Raw genomic sequence first — 21,302 nt, forward strand, 5'->3', positions numbered from 1 at the left:
AGCTCAGTAGAGATAAAATAAAAATTCTTATCAGCTTTGAAGCCTTTGCATACCTTCCTGCCTACCATGTATGTTCCATTGTTCAGAAATGAAGCTTGGTGATTGGCAAGAGCAAAAAACTAAATGCAATGAGTGTGTGAGGTCCGTAGGTGACTTGGGAGCTGGAGGGACACCAGTTCAAATCCCCGAACGGACCAAGTATGGTGAGAGCTACCAGTTCCCCTGCTGGGCACTGCCAAGGTGTACTTGAGCAAGTCACTGCACCCCCACACAGCTCCGCGGGCAGCTGATAATATAATAGCTGCCCACCGCTCCTAATAACAGCATGGGTTAAATGCAGAGTCAAGGTTAATTCAAGATTTCATGTTTCATGTGAAACAAAGTATAAACCTTTCTTATACAGAGTGAGAGACACTTTGATCTGATTTGTCAACAACCATTGAGAATAGAGTTAAGTACGGCTTCAGATGCTACTTCAGCTCTAGAGAGAGAACACGTGTTCCCTCTCTGTCTCTCCTACTATCTTCCCAGTGCACGAGGATGGCATCTCTCTTATTCTTTTTCTCATTCACACTCAGTCAGTTTCTCACTGCTCCATTCTCCGTTATTATCTTGCTCAATTTCACACCCTCAATTTCACATTGTCTATTTCTCATCCACCATCTCTTTCTGTTTGACTGTATTTTTTTGCTCTCGCATTTTGGTAATTCCCCACTCTTTCTCTTTCTCTTTCTCTATCATCTTCTTTTTCTCTTTCTTTCCATCTTTATTAAATGCTTGCTCCTAGCTCTGCTGCTTGCCTCCACTATGTCTATCTTCTTATCTGTCTCTCTACTACCTGCCAGTTCCTTGGGGGAGGTGGGCTCTTTGGCGACAGATGGTGGCCTGCTTTTCATCTCAATGGCGACCCTGGAGGAGAAGTGGGACTTGGTGGGTGAGAGCAACTCCTCATTGGCCAAGGAGTCAGTCCTTGTCATTATGCTCCGTCCACAGCTCGCCTCCTCGACCAATGCCACAGTGTCTCTCAGAGTGTTGCTAGGCGACATGGCCCTGGAGGGCGCTAGCGCTTGGTCGTCCTGACTGTCAGGCATTTTTGAAGCAGAGCGAGGCAGGACTTGGACTTGTCCGCCTCCTCCTTGTCCGTTGCTCTGCGGTCTTGGCGCAGTCGCCGCAATAGCTACTTTTCCGTGCACTGCCCCTTGGTGGCTGTAAACTTTGTATCGTATCATTAAGATGATAATAAAAACCAGCACAGAAGCAACAATAATCCCCCCAATGATAATGATCATAGTGCCACCCAGAAAGTGGCTGTGCAATGCTTGGCACTGGCTGAACTCTGTGTCTGTGGTGAATGACAGACAGCCCAAAGGACGCGTTGCAGTCAGTGACGTGACAACATCGTCAAACACGGCCAGGACACAAAGATCGTAGTTGCGTCCAGCGGCGAGGTCCCGAACCAGGAAGTCATTGCTGCTTGATGGAATCATCCTGCCAGAGCAAAGACAAAAGAAACAAAGATAGTATGTCAGGCATTTATACCAAATGATGAACATCAATCAGAGAAAACTTCATATCATAGGTATGCAAGTTTTGAATAAGTTCCTAATTGTTTCCAATTAGGTTTTTGGAGAAAATAAATGTGGTATTAATTATAGGAGAAAACAGAGATATTATTACATTTATACACTTCTAATTAATTATTTCACAATAATTGCAACCATCACATACAGCCTTGTACTGTAGTCAGTACACATTTGTCGACAAGCCTGCATACAATTCAACATATCTGGAGAAAAACACATTTCAACAGCAAATGCCAATTTCACTAGGGTTTAAATGGAGCTTTCTTTTCACCAAAATGTTTTCCGTAAATATGTCCCAAATGACAGCTCTTTACAAGAAACTATTTTGGAAATGATAAGGAAATTACACTCCCATTAAATAAACTGTTACCAGCAAAGATTAGTATGAATTCTTAATCAACCATAGAAAAGGATTGTAACACAAATGTATCTGGACCGACAAGTTTCATTTTAAAACACTACTTTAAAAAGATGGTTTAACCAAATAACACATAAATACATATCAACATAAAAAGTGATATTAGTCTTACAGAGTAACTTAGCACCACTGTGAAAAGCAGTGTGTCGCTGCCCTCCTTGTTTGAAAGCAACAGTGATGGCATTGGGGTCCTGGAGGAAACCTGTACTTCACTGCAGCAATGTCAGAAGTTAATACACCAGAGGTCAGCATAGACAAGATTTAGAGAAGGTGTTAAGTTATTCTTTAAAGAGGTTTATATTGTGCAACAGTGAAAGAGAAGCAGTATGGCTATTATGTTGCCTGTCAAATTATGTCACAATATGCAGCGGTGCTCTCAATGACATTGCACGGTGGAGCTGCTTTCATAGAAGCCAGATTTACTAACAACTGCCACCGCAACGCCAAATTACCTGCCAACACAAACCTTCTATGTCCAACTCTCTCTGTGAATTCAACACCACACTATACCAATAAAACAAGCAACACAGAGAAATATAACAAAACTAAATCCTTTCCCAAAAATGATTTATGATTACATCTGCTTGTATTGCCTCCCTGTATTCTGTTGTGTTCTATTATATCCAAGCTGCGCCTGTGACATATGCACCATCATCATATATTTCCATGCGGTTCCGCCTGTGGCACTACAGCCACCTCATCGTTCTTATTTCCCCACTGAGTTAGAATTATAAGCCTGCAATCTGACAAACACTCACACAGATCCATCCCCCACAGCTGCAGAAATCATCATTCTGTGATTAAACGCAGTACCCGATTCTTACCATTGTCAATTTAGCTCTAGTTCTTACTTGACAGTATGCTTTCCTGGGGGAAATCCAAGGAGAGGGGGTGGGGGGGATCACCCAAGTAAACAGGAGCAATGGTTTTTCTATGTTTATCTTTTTTGCTTTCTCTCTCCTTGACTCTATGCTTTCTCTTGGGGTATTCAGTGTAACTAGTGGAATTGTCAAACACCCATACGTCATTGTTACATTTGATCTAAATCGTATTTCCCTTCTGCTTCATTCGCATTGTCCCCTATGTACTGTATGTATTTATTCCTGTAAATGCGTTTCCACCTCTGCACAGAGACAGACAGGCTTTGTAATGTAGTCAGAGTGAAAAAGAACTGATGGGAGGTTAGTGTGCGAGTGTTTTATGAAAGCCAGTGGGCAGCAGGGTATTGGCTGACCTAGTCTTAGTGCCAAGCTCATCGATGGCATTGAACCACTACCAGGAAGTGTATCTTGGCAGATAGCTCTGTGTGTGTGTGTGTGTGTGTGTGTGTGTGTGTGTGTGTGTGTGTGTGTGTGTGTGTGTGTGTCTATGTGTGGCCGTGAATTATGGTGTGAAAGGATCACCCGGACTGAGTTCATAATAGGACTCATACCAGGAAACTATAACTGCCCTGATGTCTAGCATCAGAAGGGTAACGGCATTGATTGGAGAGCAGAGCTGAACCGGGGCATTTTGCGTAAGCAATTTAAAAAGGGGTCTTGAAAGAAAAACTAAAAATATATATTCATAGAAAACAGAGCCTCCGTCCACCTTATTAAACTTCAAAAAGCAACAGACTGGGAGGTCTCCTAACTGTGTTTGAACACATTTACAACATGGCTGTTTGTCCCTTTTCTCATCTTTGCAGTGAGACAAACTGAATCACAGTTTATTAGAGGGAGACAGTTCAGGGAAATCAGTTAGAGACCAGGAGCCGTCCTTCAGTGAAATCCACAAAGCACATGCGGGCCTCTAATCCGTTATCCGCAGTCTGACTCTCTGTTTTCCATTTTAACGAGTAACTTATTGCCGACATTTACACCACATCTGTGCTGTTTGTGAAAACATGAGCTGTGATTGTCACGATGCAAAGTGAGTAGTGTAAAAGTGTCCTTTAGAGCTACATCATCTGACTCAAAGCACGTTATGTAAAAGTCGTGACTGATTCTTATTAAATCGTCATGGAGACAGAGAGAGCAACTTTCAACACCTGACTGTATCACCTCTGATGCTAACTGTGCATCAATTTCACAATATCCATGCAGTTGTGAGATATAAAGAAGGAGTTTATATTGAAAACTATTCTGTTTAAATACATTTGAATGTTGGAATATAATGTTAAAACCTTCCTTGAAAAGCACAAATGATGCGATCTCACTGCCATCATTTTAAAAAGGGAGAATCTGCCAGATGGGGTTGTGTGAGGTAATCTTTTGCCAAAATATGTTAACAGAGAAGAACTAATGAAGGAGCTCTGCTGTGTAATGCACTATATTCTTAGCCAGTCCTTGACATTTTCTACTGTGTTGTGATTTGCTGTCAATTGGCTTCGTTTCAGTGAGCTCTTTGTCCTGTTGATTTGTTTTATTCTCCATTTCTTAATGACTAGGCTACCATGTAAGAAAAATATGACAGTTACATCCTTCTGTAGGCACACAAATGCAAAAGGGAACTAAATCTGTGACCTAATTTAAGAGAAACTTCTGTGGAATAATCCCTTGTCCGGTCTAAGTATACATGATACAATGTGCATCTGTTGTCAACCTGCAAATTAATCTGAAGTGCAATAACAAATGTGAAATATAAATTATACAGTAAAACAAGACTCTGGTAAGCTGTTACTGAGGACTAAGCACACAACGTGAGGGTTAGCTGGGGAGACATGGTCATTTGATGCACCACAGAGCTTCCCAAAAATCAAATTTTCAATGAGTATTCATCATCAGTAATAGGTATGCACAATTGTCAAGGGGGGCAAATCAGTGTTAAAAAATCCCCAGATGTGTCCCCCAGCCTGTAAGTGCTCTGATCTTAATACAAATCGAAATGGGAAACTTCCACTGCCCCGAGGCTTTGCTAAAAGGCAGCTGCACATGAACCGAGATGTGAGTGGGTGGGATGAGGTAGAGGGAATTCTTCCACCACCACCTGCCTTGTTAAACTTGAATGATTAAATGCTCTGAACAGAATTGAAAGCTTTAATGCCAACCCTTACATTTGCGAGTACACAAGATTGTTTTCTGCCTTCTTCTTTTTTAAGCAGATATAGAGGGTCGGATACATGTACATCATTGGAGCAGTGAGGGATTTAATGTCTTGCTCAAGGACTATTCAAAAAGCTGAGTGTTTGCTGACTCAGGAGAATCAACCACTCGAAGGATGTTTTTCTTTTTGCTCATCCCCCTACGCGGTTGCCAGATTTACAAAAACGATCGCAGCAACTTCCATTATATCTAATGAAATCAGCATATGGCATTTCATTTACTCACTGGCCAGCATCTGTTTACGTTTTGTACACACAGTTATACAGATGTGTGAGGATTGATGTGACATTTCCAACCGATTAATAATTAACTGTGACTGGGAGTTTTGAGTCTTGTGCAAGTGTGTCATGACTTTAAAATATAAAAAGGGACAAGGACTGCTGGGCAAAGCAGAAATGGTTCAGCAAGTCCATTTGACACTGCAATCATACTGGATGATTTATTCAGTTAATAGGGTTCAACTACAGTCACACACACTCACACACTCAGAGAGAGTTAAACAGCTTAATGGATGCCTTTCCTCTACGATTCAGATTCAAAAACAGAAAGAGCTACTGAGCAAAACTAATGCTTTTTTACAACTCTGCTGCTGTCTCACACACATACACACACACACACACACACCACACAGATCAACAATCAGTTACGTTTTGTCACTCCTTGGTTTATCCTCACACCCACAGGAACACATGACCACACATGAACATGCGCCCACACATTGCATTCAAATACACAAAACAGATAAACTATCCCACTGTTAGAATTGAACAGATTAGCAAATGCCATCTGGCTCTTTGTACACAAAAATACAGCAAGGATGACAATAGCCTGATTAATGTTTTTTAAATGATTGCATAAGCTGACAACTCCTCAAAATAATTCCATGTATTTATGTGTTTAACAAGGCTGTTGATCACTACCAAAAGCTTTTCATTAGTACATGTAAATAGCTTTCTTATGAACAGAGCGACCACACTAAACCTTGAGGCGCCGCTGCTTTGGGGAAAGTACACCGCTCAGATTTTACACCTGGCTGCTGCAGTGAAAGTATAAATTATTTAAACGTCATCCCCATTTTCTGCTGACCTTTCAAAATAGTCTGTGTCTAATCAAATGATGCTGACACACATTTTTATTTTATTTTTGTGTCACTATCAAGTCAGTTACATCCATGAATCTGCACGATTACACAATGTTCGTGTTCAAACCCTGGTTGTAAATATTAAAACATAACAGACGGTGCACATGACGCCAAAACAATCATCAGATGGCCTAAACAGTTAAAATATTCATGAAATGCATAAAAAAAAAAGAAATGCAACAAAATCCATTATATGACAGGAGATTGCAGATGGAAAATGCAACGGTCCTCAAGACAGCTATAGGAATTCAATACAATGAAAGGGAAAGCCTAAGCTGCTGTGGTTATCGGTAACGATATCACTTTATAATAGTACTCTGCTTTCTGCCTTCATGCAAATATGATGAGCTGGACAAAACCTTCCCATAATTCAATACAGCCAGTACGTAGTATATAAATACCATAACAGCAGACTGGGTTACTCACTTCTGTTGTTAACTATTTATGTTCCTGTGAGTGCGCTTGAGCTTGAACACTTGTTGATATTGTTTATAATGATGTTTACATTTGTATTATTACTAACCAGATTAGACCTGTTGCTGGTGCACTATTATATTTCTACTGGCAATTATACTCTAACATTACGATGACGGTCTTTACAGTGACCCCACTGTAATGATCACATGACACATTTCTTTGTTGCATGTAGCATGTGACAAATGGCTATTAGGAATTGACTTATAGACATGATGATGAGCCATCATCATCATAACAATCATAACAATTATGACCATTTTCTAATGTTTTTCCAAATTCTAACACTTTGAAATGTGGTCACATGTTCAGTGTTTCCTTCAGCTCCCTCTGCAATTTCTCATTTTCATTTCAACCCAACTTTCCACTCAGTGACTTTCAAAGACTCAAAAGAAAGTTCGAAAAAATACCGACATCTGCACAGTTCTCTCTTTGAAGTATGGTGTGCCTATTAATATGCCTATTAATAGAAATTGCACCCTGATTTCCACTCTAACTTTGGTTATTCTACACTGAGAGCCTAATGACATTTCACAGTGACCAGTAGGAAGTGGGGAGCAAGGCGTCCTCCCACATGTGTCATCCTGAATACCAAAGAGCTGTGGTAATTTTGGCTTCTCTGCACGTATTTCAGGTGTGATTCAGGGAAGGCTTTTTGTGCCCGTCAGTATGTTTTGAAACAATTAAGTCCTCGTGCCTTTTCTCATGGAGCTCGACATTTTAACAGAGAATACCGTATGTATTGACATGCTTCCCCCACCCCCTTCATTCGTCAGCTCTCATTTCCTGGCTTTTCATCTCTGTTTTCAACACCACTGTAATTGAAGACAGGAATCACAGATTGCTGTCGTTTGCCCATTATATTCCTTTCCGGTTTTCAACTTAAGTGTGCTTTCACCAGTCTACCTGCTTAATAACTGCAATGAAATGCAATATGACCACATTTGCATACATCCTTCTACAACAAGACCTGTCAAGCCACATCATGGGCTGTACTGCAGAAGTGTTGGAAATATACGTTTTCTTCCCGCCTCTTTGGCTCGTGAATTCTAAATTCTACCAGCTACTCATATATATATATATATTTGTTTTTACCAGCAACCATTTTGTAATCCCAAACGTTTGTGTTGCTTTGAAAAAACAACAACTAATACACATTTTTACAATAAAAAAGTATTAATTTAACATTCATTCATTCACACACACACACACACACACACACACACACACACACACACACACACACACACACACACACACACATACAATGCACTTTCACTCTATGATATCATAGGGATGAAATGAAACACATCGGATTTGGTATGCATTCATGGCACAAGAGCTGCCATCTTGTCTGTACAGCAGAGGTGTAGTCACTCCGAGGCTGACGAAGGCCTTGGTGTCTGTGGCCAAATGGCTTTAATAAATGCTAATAGACCTGTAATCAGCATCTCTACTTGTTAGCATGTCGTTATCGTTTTGTCTCAGGCGAAAACAGTGACGGGTTTGTTAGAGACACTCGTTACAACAGCGGACTGACGAGGGCCACCACTCCGCTCAGTACTGTGTGTGTGTTCACGCACATGTTCACAAGTGAGTGTTCCCAGTCTGAGTGCGACTGACATTTCCATGCCCACTGCGGATATGTATACTCACGTGCACATCTGTGTCTGTGCATGAGCCTGACATTTTCATGCTGTCTGCATTCTGTTATGTTGACTGACGGGAGGACGCTTTGTTTGTAAATACTGTCCATCAATCCGCCCCTGGGCACTTAAAATGCATACACACCTATCCATGCACACACACACACACACACACACACACACACACACACACACACACACAAACAAACACACACACACACACACGCGCACACACACACACACACACACACACACACACACACACACACAAACACACACACACACGCGCACACACACGCGCACACACACACGCACACACACACACACACACACACACACACACGTACGAGTTGTCATGAAGTCACATCCGAAGCCCTGGGTTCTGAGTGTTGATCTAAGCAAAACGTCAAGTGAATATTTATGATAATGTGCCCTGGCTGTTATAAATAATTTAATGTGCCAATTATTCCTCCAGTGCAGGCAATTCAGAGTAGAGGAGGGCAAAGGGTTGACAGCAAAGTCCCTGCAGCACATCCGCCCTGTCCGTCCTTCTAGACGCACTGCAAAAAAAATGACACAAGATGTGTCATTGAAGTGGACATGGATGGATGGGTTGATGTATGTGTGCGGCTACATTAAACTTCAAATCACAAAACAGGATTTTGTCAAGCCACCACAAGCATCTGCAGAACAGAATAGCCATTAGGTATTCACAGGACCCAGGGGACGAAATATGATGTTACAAGCTCTAATTATGAAAATAAGTGCCACATAATTAACAATTCTGTGTTGGCTTCTCCTTTGGGACCTTGTGAGCTGTTGCCCTTTCTTAGGAGGTGAGCCGTTGCCCTTCATCTTGCACTGGGGAACTGAGTCAGTATTTTTAAGGTTCCGCCGGATCTGTTAGATTTCGACTCCTGCAGTGTTTTGATACAGTCCATCTCTGTCCATTATAAGCTTCCCTGTAATGACGTCTTTCCATCGCTCTCAATCCTCTCCTGCTTAATCTCTCCCAACATCTCCAATTTCTCTGCCTCTCTGTAAAATGTCTTTTAATTGTATTTCTCTCTCTCACACACACACACACACACACACACACACACACACACACACACAGACACGCACACACACACACAACTTCAGACAGATCAGATTTCAGAGTTGTGAGACAGCCTTGCGAAAACATTTGCACTTGAGTTATTTGGACTTTTATGGTACATAAACCCACATAACAATTTAGACAGACATAACAACTTAAATAACAACAGTGAAAGTGCTGCTGTGCCATTTGCTTTCTCAGACACTATTACAATAGGATTACTTTATTCTGTACGGTAACTTTTACTGGCCAAGGTGCAGTCGAAAACAGGTGGGTTTTCAGTCTGCGACGGAAGGTGGAAGTCTTTTTGCTGACCGGATATCAATGGGGAGCTCGTTCCACCATTTTGGAGCCAGGATCCTATTACGTTTATAATGGTGTGTTTTAAGTAGTTTAAGAGAAAGTGGCAGTCAGCATTAAGTAGTTTGCTTGCAGCCCATTGACCACTTGACTGGCCAGATGTGTGCTTATATTTCTTTCTGAGGCATTTGAAAAATGTAACATATTTGCGGAAGAGACTTTTAGCCTAATTAGATTTATCTTCTTTTGTGGCCTGATCATAAGAAGTCAGTGACGCTGCTGAGAGGCTAGACCTCTTTAGTAGTAATGAGTGGGAGGCTCATGCTGTAATGTAACTCGATTACCTGTGTAATTATTGTCCTTGCTCTTCATCTGTTTTCTGCCTCACAGTTCAAGTGTTTGCTTCCTCATCCTTACTCAAACACTCTGTTCCTTCCATTTCACATCCTCATTCGGAGCGAACAAACTACGCATTCTTCTAATCTATATTACAAAGTGTTACGTATTATGGACTCAGTGAATGGTACAGTTCTCTTTCTATTAATCTCAAAGATAGACAAGCTAGACTACGGATCGGCTCAAAAACTGTGGGTCAAGCGCTTGAGTCAAGTTTTCAAACTCCGTTTGCGAGTCTGTCTCTGGCTGGCTGGTCTGGCTGGCTGGTTACTTCAGAGCCCACTCACATTTTATTTGATGAGTATCAGCAAATGCAATCACAGAGAATATTTAGAGTCCCACAGGCTCGATTGAACAGGTTTAGGAACTATTTTGTTACTGTCTGTTATTGTCTGTCAAACTACTAAATTAAAGTTTAGGCTTTAAGTAGGCCTCAGTGTATCTGGGCCAAACACTGAATACATTGTTTGCACTGCATCAGCTTTTCTTAATGTCTGATGTGATATATGTTTGTAGTGTGGTTTTGTTGTTTGGTTAAATGTTGTTGAGTTGAAATTGGAACACAGGTCACATGATGCCTCCATCACTAAAGAACGACAGTAGATTTCGTTACATAATTGAAGCAGCTGCATTGATGAGCGCACACACTCCAGCTGTCCTCTGCCTGCACTGAACCTATAGAGAGCAAGCCAACATGGAGCTGGATCAATTATGAAGAGCAGAGAATGATGAAAACAAAATACAAATTATAGATCCATACAGTGGAATATGCTTGTTTTCAATCCGCATGGCCTTTTAGGATCAATTTAGTATTTACTTTTTAGAAGAGGAGTATTATCGATTTAGTCAGGGTTGATGGAAAATACTGCAACATTATTAACAGAATCCTTCTTTTTGCAAATGACTTTGAATACAGTGTGGATTTCACATTATATAGTGTGTTTCAGTTTAGGATTCCATTATGGAAACTGAGTTTTACTATTTCAACATATAAATCTTGAGTGCCAATAAACATGAATTAGAACTTTGCTGGGAAAATCTCAAATTTTGCTATTTGCTAATGTTACCGTGTGAAACTATGCTGAGATCAAATATCTGTACGTACAGGTTATGGCACGCACAACCTGATTACACACGTCAGTCACACACTTCTCCAGAGTTTGGTAACCATCTCTCTGATTGGCTTGTTTTCCCATTTGACAGACAAGCTGATCACAAGTCTCAAGAGCAAGTGCTGAGAGTCCACTGCTGACTTCACCACTATAATTGTGACAGAGAAAAGCTGTGACAGCCACTCCCTAAGAAGGAGGATAAGAAGACAGCAGTAACAAAATAATGATGGAAGAAGCTGAACGTAGGCTAGGGGAGCTCACACCGGTGAAAAACCTATTTTTTCAACTAATTCTTTATATTCCATTGCCTTTCTCCTCCTCCTCCTCCTCCTCCTCCTCCTCCTCCTGCCTCGAGCACACTTGTTATCCACCTGGTTCAATCCATCTGACCCAAAGAGGATCCCCTAACGAATCATCCCAATTTCTCATAATAAACTTTAAACTTAGTTAACGTTTCTCAGACAATTGTGATGTCCAAGTTGGGTATTAAATCAAATTGAATTTCTTTCTGACTATGTGACACAGTTTTAGCACTAATAAACACACAAACTTTAAACACTGTCTCCATATTTGTTGTCTATTGTAGAGGGGAATCTAGCACCTCTAGAAAGTCTTAAGTTTTCTGAAGTGGCACATGATCAATGTGCAAATACCTGTCTTCCAACAGTCCTACAATTGATCTATATTCTCTAAAGAAGAGTTTTATGATTGCCAACACAGAAACAGGGACACTCACTACAGCCTCATCATGTTTGGGATACTGGAGCAAGATGTAGCACGTTCTTTAAACGAAATGCAGCAGAGTAATCCCCATTATTACTTTTTTATCAAACTCTCTACTGTACTTTGTGTTCACGGATTCTGATTAAGAGGCTTAGAGGTTTTGTCCACTAAACAAATGCCGAAGTGACATTTCATCATATAACTGCAGTAGTGGGCTCATGAGAAGCAACAGAAAAGATCTAATCCTTTCATTGCATACTGTTTAATGATTGCTACAAAATGCATGCTTGATAATCATGTTAATTTGTTCCCCTCTCTTCATTTTTAAAACCTATTAGAATTTGGATTGTTTTCTTTTGTGACTGACTACAAACATGCGGAATACCAATTTACACTATCTTTTGTGGAGACTATAATGGGATGACTCCTTATCTTGCTGGCTGCCAAACGAGTTGAAGCGATTATCGTATGCCAGAGGATTCTGCGATGTGTTGTGAGCATGTTGTATTGCAGACTTGCGTGCGCCGGACATGGATAGGACATCAAATGTGAGCTGAAGTCAGGGAGTGTCCAGTTCTGTGACAATATGATGGGATTTCAGTTCACAAATGATGTCCTCCCTTTGCTTAAAAGACTGTGTTTTCCTGTGTGCAGTGGAGCGTTTTGCTGCTGAATTTTAGACTTTATCAGACTTGATCTCTGGTTCTCTCTCAGAAAAAGGGTCATCTGCCGGTTAAATAAAGCAGCTGCACAAATTCAGGTGTTGTATTGGATTGTTGAGGCAGAATGCATAAATCTTTATTTACCTTCAGTTTTTTTGACCTTCACCTATGGCCGAGAGCATTGGGTAGTGACCAGAGGAATACGATTATGGAATTCAGGCAGCCAAAATGAGTTTTATCCACACGCTTACTGGGCTCGGTGTGAGTGACACAGTGAGGAGCCAGGCATCCCAGAAGGCCCCTGAGTTAACCTCCTGCTCCTCTGCGTTCAGAGGATCCAGCTGAGGTTGTTTGGCACTTGGTAGGGATGCCAACCCCTCATGTGCGTCCCTTTGAATGTATACAGTACCATCCACGATTTAACTGGGAGGACAGCCCAGGGCAGGCCTTGAGAGGCATGCTGGAGAGGATTCCAGCTGGCAAGAAAGCTCACATGGAGCCCCGCCCCCCCCAAAGGAGCTGATGCGATAGAAAACGTTCAGTACAATGTTGCTTGTGCTGTTGGTATCTAAAACATGAAGTTAAGAAAGAAAAGAAAGGTCTAAAATAATGAACTGCCTGCCTGATAACAGTATCTGATGTTTACCTGCTAATTAGCAATGATTCTGACCACATAGCTTTCATGGTGTTCATAGTCATTACGTTTTATACTAGTAGAAAATACCATGACCAGTGAGTTTGCCTGGTCCAAAAAGTACTGCCAAAAAAAAGCAGATTTATTATTTATTTCATTGTGTTCAATGGTTGAATAATTAATAAATTGAGGTTGACCTTCCAGGTAACTCCAGGCCTCCCTCCAAAGCCACTCCCCCAAAATAATCATTATGGGCCAAATAGTTGGACAGACTTATTACAGCCCTGCGACAGCCATAGAGGATTCAGAGCATTTGCTTGTAGTCGGGACGTAAAGAGATATAATATTACAAAAAGTGTCTCTGAAATACATCTAAAAATAACCCACCCTAGCTTTGTATACTTTCTGACTGTTTTAGAATACAATAATCCATCACACTCCAATACCTGAATACCATTGCAAACTCTTATTGTGAATATAAATGTCCCGTCTGCCTGCATGTGTTTCACTTGAAAGGTCACAGTGGCCTTATTTTACTGCTAAGCACATTGCACAAAGAATACCACTGTGAGCCCTAAAACACCAGAATGATATAAAAAGAGTGAGTGCTTGATAATGACAAAAATAATCCCATTATCAAACACTATTAAGAGCAGCTGTATTATTCCCTCTTCACTAGGAAAGGTGAACATGACTGCAGGTACAGTAAGTCTTGAATAAGATATGTATGCAGCAAAGAAATGATATCCCTCTGTGGTGGACAAACCTGACATTTTGCTGCTCAATAGGGAAATAACCCTAGGGGGCAGGTTGTTAGTAAAATGCACATTGCAAAGTGAATGAGTGATGGAAGGTAAGATGTTGCATAAGTGCATAATGGAACTGTTATTCTGTGGCGGTCGGAGCTGACTGAAGTACATTATATGAGCCCAATGGAAGAGCAGGCACAGGGACGGGCTACAAATCGTCAACAGAGGGTTAACAATGTGTATCTGACAAATTGGACAAATTTGAGGTCTATGTCTCAAACGGCTCTAAAGTCAACAGGGTCTATCTGCATCACTCATTTATGCAGATTTTGTATATATTTGCTGAGTCAGTGAGATCTACAAAAGGTCTATCTCCACATGTTCAAGCAAAATTTTAGTATCACAAAGGTCTATCTGCTGACAACCAATAGCAGGGCGGGAAATGAATCACGTGATCATTTTAAGCACAGGAATAACTTATTCAAAACGTTTTGCTGCTAACTGTTTTATATGTATGTCATCTAGTAGATAGTAGTTCAAGTTAAGATCATTAAGTTCAATATAAAGTTAAAAAAAATCAGATTTATTAGCAAATATAATTTTGACTTTTAAGTTTCCTGTCACGTGGAACTTGTGTAAACAGCTTAAAATGAAGCTAAGTTGCACCCTTGGGTTTTCCAACAATTTCGGAACCACAAAGGTCTATCTGCAAAATTAGTTTCTACCCATAATACGCACTGAATTGGATGTCCCAAATAATCTTAATTTCACTACCTAGTGTGTAGCATGTGATATGGCAAAATTGGTTGGAATTGGTTTTATAGTGTCCACGTTATGAACTGTTGAAGTTTCAAATGCGTTTTTCTCAAAACTCGTCAAAGTGCAGATAGACCTTGTTAACCCTCAGTTGACGAAATGGCACCTGTGAGTGCTGCTTATAAGTAGGTCAGTTGATATGGTGCTCTACACCTGAAGTTACATTTAATCTCCAAAAGCTGCCGGCGACGTGCTCTAATGTACGACAGCAATGGGCACAGTTACTGTCACTGTGTTCTCTGCTTGAGCAAAGCTAATCTTCACTATTAACACGTTGCCCTTAAAGATAAAATAAATCAATATTAATCTCTAATACAATAAAAAGAGATGCACGACCTTTACTCTCATTGAGTCAGAGGGTAGAGGATAACCTGTATGAGATAAAGTCAGCAATAATCCCCAGTGTGACTATTGTCTAAATCAACAAGCAAGGACGTTAAGCTTAAACACTTTATATATTGCTAACCGTAGCCCTTTGTTAGCAGACGTCCTGTGAGAGATAAATATAGAAGTAATCTGTTGTAATAATTCAGACATATAGGATTTACCTGCGGCTTAACCCTGTGATTGAATAGAAACAAAGTCCTTTTTTGAGAAAATACAAAAGTAATTTGCTGAGTTAATACTCAGGGATGATGACAGAAATGATATTATGACACATTACATGGAGATAAATGCACATACGGTTAGAATGTGATGAAATATCCCTTTGCTTCATCCATTTTAATATAAATGTGCACTTTGCTTACATCTAATAAACAGTTTGAGATCTTTTTCATTGTTTTATTCAGCTCTGTCTTCAGTTTATAAAGATTTTCTTCTGCTGAGCTTTTGTGTGTCGAACATCCGACTTCCAGTAAATTTCTCATACACTTTCTGTATTATACATGTAATTATGTAGTTTCACATACATTTTATATTGTGCAGTCGGCCCTGCTCTGTTAAACCACCCCGTTGCTTCTCTATGACTGATGATAGTGAGACATTTTATTGATCTCTTTAAGGAAATTGCCTCTCCACATGTCTTCCCACCATACAGAGATCAGAGTTTATGGTCAGCTATAAGCCTAGTAGGAAGTGTCTTGATAAAGGGCACGTCAGCAGGGATGTATACAACAAGGTCCTGTGGTGGTTCTCTTTATGCAAGCTGCAGCAAGAAAAAAAGGCAATTTTAATAGAGGCTGTATTCACATTAGGAGTGCAGAAAAAACTACACTACACTATGAAAAGAGTGGAATACTTCCTGTCCCTTGTTTGAATATAAAATATAATAACCCATGTGATGAGAGTGATCACATCAGCTGCTGCTGCTGGTGGTCTACAGTAATGATATTTGGCTTAATACTGGGACCTCACCCCCACATTTGATGACAATGGACGACCTTTATGGGATAAATACATAGAAAATCATATCTGACATATTAATACTGTTCTTTAGTAATGGCCTGTGTGACCACGAGCATGTTTTAATCGTGACCCCTGACAACCGTGCAGGAAAACAGTGGCTGTATGTGTTTAAATCACACATCAGCATTTGCTTTACTGATCCTAAATATTAAAGTTTCAAACAGAACCGTTTGTTTTTTACTAATAACCGGATATCATTGCAGCATCCTCTACTGTACTGTGGAGAACCAAGCTTGATTTATATGAAAATAAATGAATTACTGAAATAATTAATGAGCAGCTTAAATATATTACGGTATAATTGATAAATCAATAACAAACGGGACAGCAAAATTGAAACAGAAATGTGTAATTCAGTGAATTCCACAATATCTATTTTATCACTTGTTTGTCACCTCAGGTGGAAAAATTGTTGAGGTTGTGGCCTCGGTAATCTTACTCTAAATATGCTAATTGAGATTGATTGGACGTTGGTCGAAGAACTAGCTCAGCCAATCACAAATCTGTAAAGATCCATAAGCGTTTTAATTGTGTCCCCGTGGTTTGCATATTGAAGGTGAAATAAATGAGGTCACAGCCCTGAGGAACATCCTGACATGTAATTAGTTTGGAATTCCTTTACAATTCACGAATCCATTTCTCAGTGTCTTGAATTGTGTCCATGTGCATTTTTCCCCATTTATTTATCAATGTATTTGAACATTTTACAAATGTATTCTCTTTTTATTTCATTTAAAACCAGTCAGCTGTGGATATGTCCTGGTAATGCAAAGTTCAAAATGAAAATCACCAAGTAAATTTAATGTACCATAAAAGATTATGATTCAGTGAAAACACTGAGGTGCGAGTTTAGCAACACCAGCCACCTCTGCGTGACAGCAGGGACTCCGCTTTAATAAAATAGTTGTAGAAGCGAGCACTCTAGATAAACTCTGTTCCAATACACTCACACTGCCGTTAAATACAATGACTCAGTAAATGCAGCGTAACAATGATAACCTTTTCTCTAATAACAAGCTGCACCCCTCTTTCTAAAATTATCACTCTGACGCCGCACAATGAGCCAATCTGAGGACGTCTTTCTCAAAGTTAAATACCCGTACGTCTTATGTTGTTTCATAAGCCCTGTCTTTATGAATTGGAGAAGTTATTGACCCCATAACTGTAATCTCTCTTTCTCACGATTTTCCTCTCCCCCTCTGTGCCGCCTCCCATTCCAACAGGAAGAGATAATCTGGGCAGAGATTATTGTGAGATTAGTTGTGTCTACTGTATGTGGTGTGTATGTACTCGGTTGGAGTGCCTAGATTCTGGCCAGCATGGGTGAAGGGGATGGACTGAAGGAGAATAAAGAGACAGGTGGGCAGATTCACAGTCAAACACAGAAAGATAGTCAGTCTGACAGAAACAGAAAAAATAAATAGACCGAAAGGCACAAGACAGACAGCGATATGTGGTGCTCCCTGAATAAGGCTGAGAGGTTGTCATGTTGGCTGACTATCATTTAAACATAAATTGTTGCCTGCCAAGCAACCTGGTAGGTTATTTACAATGTGCGCTGTGGCCGTTACCGTTCAATTTGTCAATGCTTTTAAAGTCACTTACTAACCTTGAAGTGGCAAATCGTGATGCTCACTGACCCTATATCAAGCTAGTTCCTCTATGCTTGTATGTCTGTATGAAGCACACCACAGTAAATGTGTTGAATATGTTATAAAGCTTTGTGTTTTACGATACCATACATACCATATATATATACATCAGTATATAAATGCTAAGCCAGTGTGAGCTGTCGTGAAGTAGCACCATCCCCACAAGAATCCCAATAAAAAGCACCTTGTAAAGGTCAAACAGCTGAAATAGGAGAAGTGCTTTAAAATGCTAGTGGAGCCAATATTGACCTTATTAGGCGGAACGGTATTGGCCAAAATGGGACCGATCCACATGTAATACAATTTCTTTGTCAATGTCATTATAAAAGTTCTCTTTTCATTCAGTCACGGCGAGTTGCCAACTTTGGCAGCAATCTCTGGCGTAATGTTATCCATCTAACTTCCCCACAGTGAGGTTCACAGAGAGACTTTATATTTGGACAAAAGAGAGCACTTGCCTGGGAACAGTACTCGGTGTCAGCAGACACCCTGAGTTTTGGTTTCAGAATCAGTATCAGGACAGAACAAGTTGGATCCGAGTTCACAAGTGAAGTGAATCATCCCTTCTCTCTACCTTTGTTATACCAGGACAGTTTGTCTTGAATTATCCTTCTCCTTGTTTGAAGAGAAGTGGATTGTTTTAAAATAATTGTCTTTACTTTTTGAAAAACTCTTGAATACTGATGAATTTCTGTATTTCTCTGTGACAGTTTCTCAACAACATTTGCAGCAATTCTTTAAGCCACCAACTGTCAGACTGACATTTCAAGGTCATATATTGGTCAGAACATTGCGTTTGTCGGATCTGTGTGTGTGTATATGCAAGTATGTGTGTTTCCTCCACTGACAAACTCACATCATTTGAAAGAGCAGCAAGCCTTGGAGTGTCTGAAGTGAATGCAATACATCAACTGCTGATGTGTAATGAAATACAAATGATATAGGTGCTGTTGACACCTTGATAAAATGCTCCCCTAAAGATAGACAGCCACACAAAGTTGGACAAAGAAAAACAATATAACAAAACATATCTTTAGAACAGTTTAAAGTAACTGTCATACTTTTTCATTGATAGTTTTGCCTTTTGTCCTTTTCCCATTTATTTTCAATTGGGTGGGAACTACAAAGCAAACTGTCACACATTTAACACTTTCACCAAGATTTACACTTAGTTCATAATTAAAGAGTTTAATGATCAACATTTAAGCAAATGTTTGAATTTTCCTCATGAATTAGTAACTATTAAAAGTATGAATGAGCAACTGACCGTTCCAAAGCACTGCATGCACCACTCACAGCTAAGCATTGACTTTAACTTTCAGCTTTTTGTATTCTAATCATGTACATCGGTGGGGATAAACTATAAAGAGGTTGCCGTATTGTTGGTCGAAAGGGAAACACTCACACACACACACAAACACACACTCACTTGGCCATCTGGTCTGCACTGTCCTCCTAAATGAGTAATGTGCTCAAATCACATCGATATACACTCACACAGGTTCCTGTAGCTCTAAGTAAATAATTTGCAAGGACAAACACACACACCCTCACACACACACACACACACACACACACACTCACACACACACAAACACAGCCACTCACAATGTGACAGTCATAACCAAGCAGGGGGAAATGTCAGTCTCTTTGTCAAGCAGAAGAGCCTGACAGAATCAATTAGCAGGCAGGGAGAATGGAGAATACTGGATTCAATTAAACTGACAGCTTTCCCCATAGGCATACCACTCACTGGGCCATTATTCAACCAAACTGTGTGTGTTTGTGTGTGTGTGAAAAAGAGAGAGGGAAAGAGAAAGATAGACCTAGAAGTAGTGTGTGTGTGTGTGTGTGTGTGTGTGTGTGTGTGTGTGTGTGTGTGTGTGTGTGTGTGTGTGTGTGTGTGTTTGTGTGTATGTGAAAAAGAGAGAGGGAAAGAGAAAGATAGACCTAGAAGTAGTGTGTGTGTGTGTGTGTGTGTGTGTGTGTGTGTGTGTGTGTGTGTGTGTGTGTGTGTGTGTGTGTGTTTGTGTGTATGTGAAAAAGAGAGATGGAAAGAGAAAGATAGACCTAGAAGTAGTGTGTGTGTGTGTGTGTGTGTGTGTGTGTGTGTGTGTGTGTGTGTGTGTGTGTGTGTGTGCGTGCGTGTGTGTGTTTATCTTGAGGATGAACTCATTTCTCTCCATCCGCCCCGAGGTCAGCCTGCTCTGTTAGGGATTTAGATCCACACAAACACAGTCTAAACATAATCCCTCCTTCTGCCGTCCCCAGCAAGCTCGTCCATAGTTCAAAGAGCAGCTTCGGTATCAATACAGTAGATGCAAAGGCCACATTAGCATGTATGAAGATGGCTTTCCAACACTGGCTTTGAACAGAGCTCCAGCAAGGGGATATATCTTTTATTAGTCTTCATTATGGACAAATGTACAATCACTGGCAGGTATGTTATTCGGAATTCAGAGCAGCAGCAGAGGCAGCTACAAAACCATAGTAAAGAAGTCCAGGGGCATTCACTATGGGATAAAAAAACAACACATCATTTTAAAATCAATAGGGTGAATGTTGCTGCAAATATACATAATGCATGTTTAAAGGAAACAGCACAATAGCTGGGTCTGCGTGGGTGTTTGAAGGTTGCACTGGATTGTTGGTGTTATTATTGTACTCCGAACACTTTGTTCATTCCATCTGTAATATGGGGTGCCTTAGCTAATGTTGTTGATGTTATTTACAGTCATTTATCTGTAATGTAAGAGTTTCTTGGTTGCTGATAATGTTTGTTTTTCTCCAACGATTTCCATTAGCACTTAGTTGGTTTCTGAAAAGACACTGAACTATCAGCGGTCTGTACAGACCGGCAGCGGATTATAGTGTGCAGTCTCGCTTATCTGTCGCTCTGCCTGCAATAAATTATGAACAAAACCTCTGCTCTTATATCTTTTCATTTCTGTCCTCGTCTCATCTGTCATTCCACGGATACAAAAGAGAGAAAGAATGTATAAAACACAATGGTCAGCAGCCCAAACTATTTAGCTGTCACTGTCTTTTGTTTCTGTCATATCTAAATGCATTAGTACTCCAAGTAAATAGATTTTTGTCTACAAACAAAACAATTTTTTTTTCTAGCAGAACAGCATTTACAACTTCAAATGGCTTTTCTTGCACTAAAAAATACTGAAAGATGTCTGAAACACACCTGGGGTTAGGGTACAAAAGGCTGAAATATCTCCAAACTGTAGTTGATTAAAGATGAATAAACCCAACCTACTGTATACAGTCTTCCCCAGAGAAACAATATGTCAGTAATTGATGCACCACTAAAAATGCTGAGAGAAGATCACAGCAGCAACAAGCATGGCGCTACCTCACTGGAATAATATGTTTTTCATTTTCCCAAGAAGAAGTTC

The 21,302-nt window shown here is 40.3% G+C and overlaps 1 protein-coding gene across 2 annotated transcripts in view; it reads right to left on the bottom strand.

The window, feature by feature from the left end:
• The window catches only part of LOC115017812 (leucine-rich repeat and fibronectin type III domain-containing protein 1-like protein), a 152,813-nt gene that overhangs the window by 17,208 nt on the left and 114,303 nt on the right, over positions 1-21,302 (bottom strand). Inside the window, exon 9 of one of the 2 annotated variants that reach the window (XM_029446508.1) lies at positions 839-1,488. In XM_029446508.1, coding sequence (XP_029302368.1) covers positions 839-1,488 — 650 coding nt within the window. Of the gene's footprint in view, positions 1,489-21,302 lie in introns of both variants that reach the window. The other variant, XM_029446507.1, reaches the window with a different exon arrangement.

This window comes from Cottoperca gobio, chromosome 13 (genome assembly GCF_900634415.1).
Source record: "Cottoperca gobio chromosome 13, fCotGob3.1, whole genome shotgun sequence".
In the NCBI taxonomy this organism is placed as follows: domain Eukaryota; kingdom Metazoa; phylum Chordata; class Actinopteri; order Perciformes; family Bovichtidae; genus Cottoperca; species Cottoperca gobio.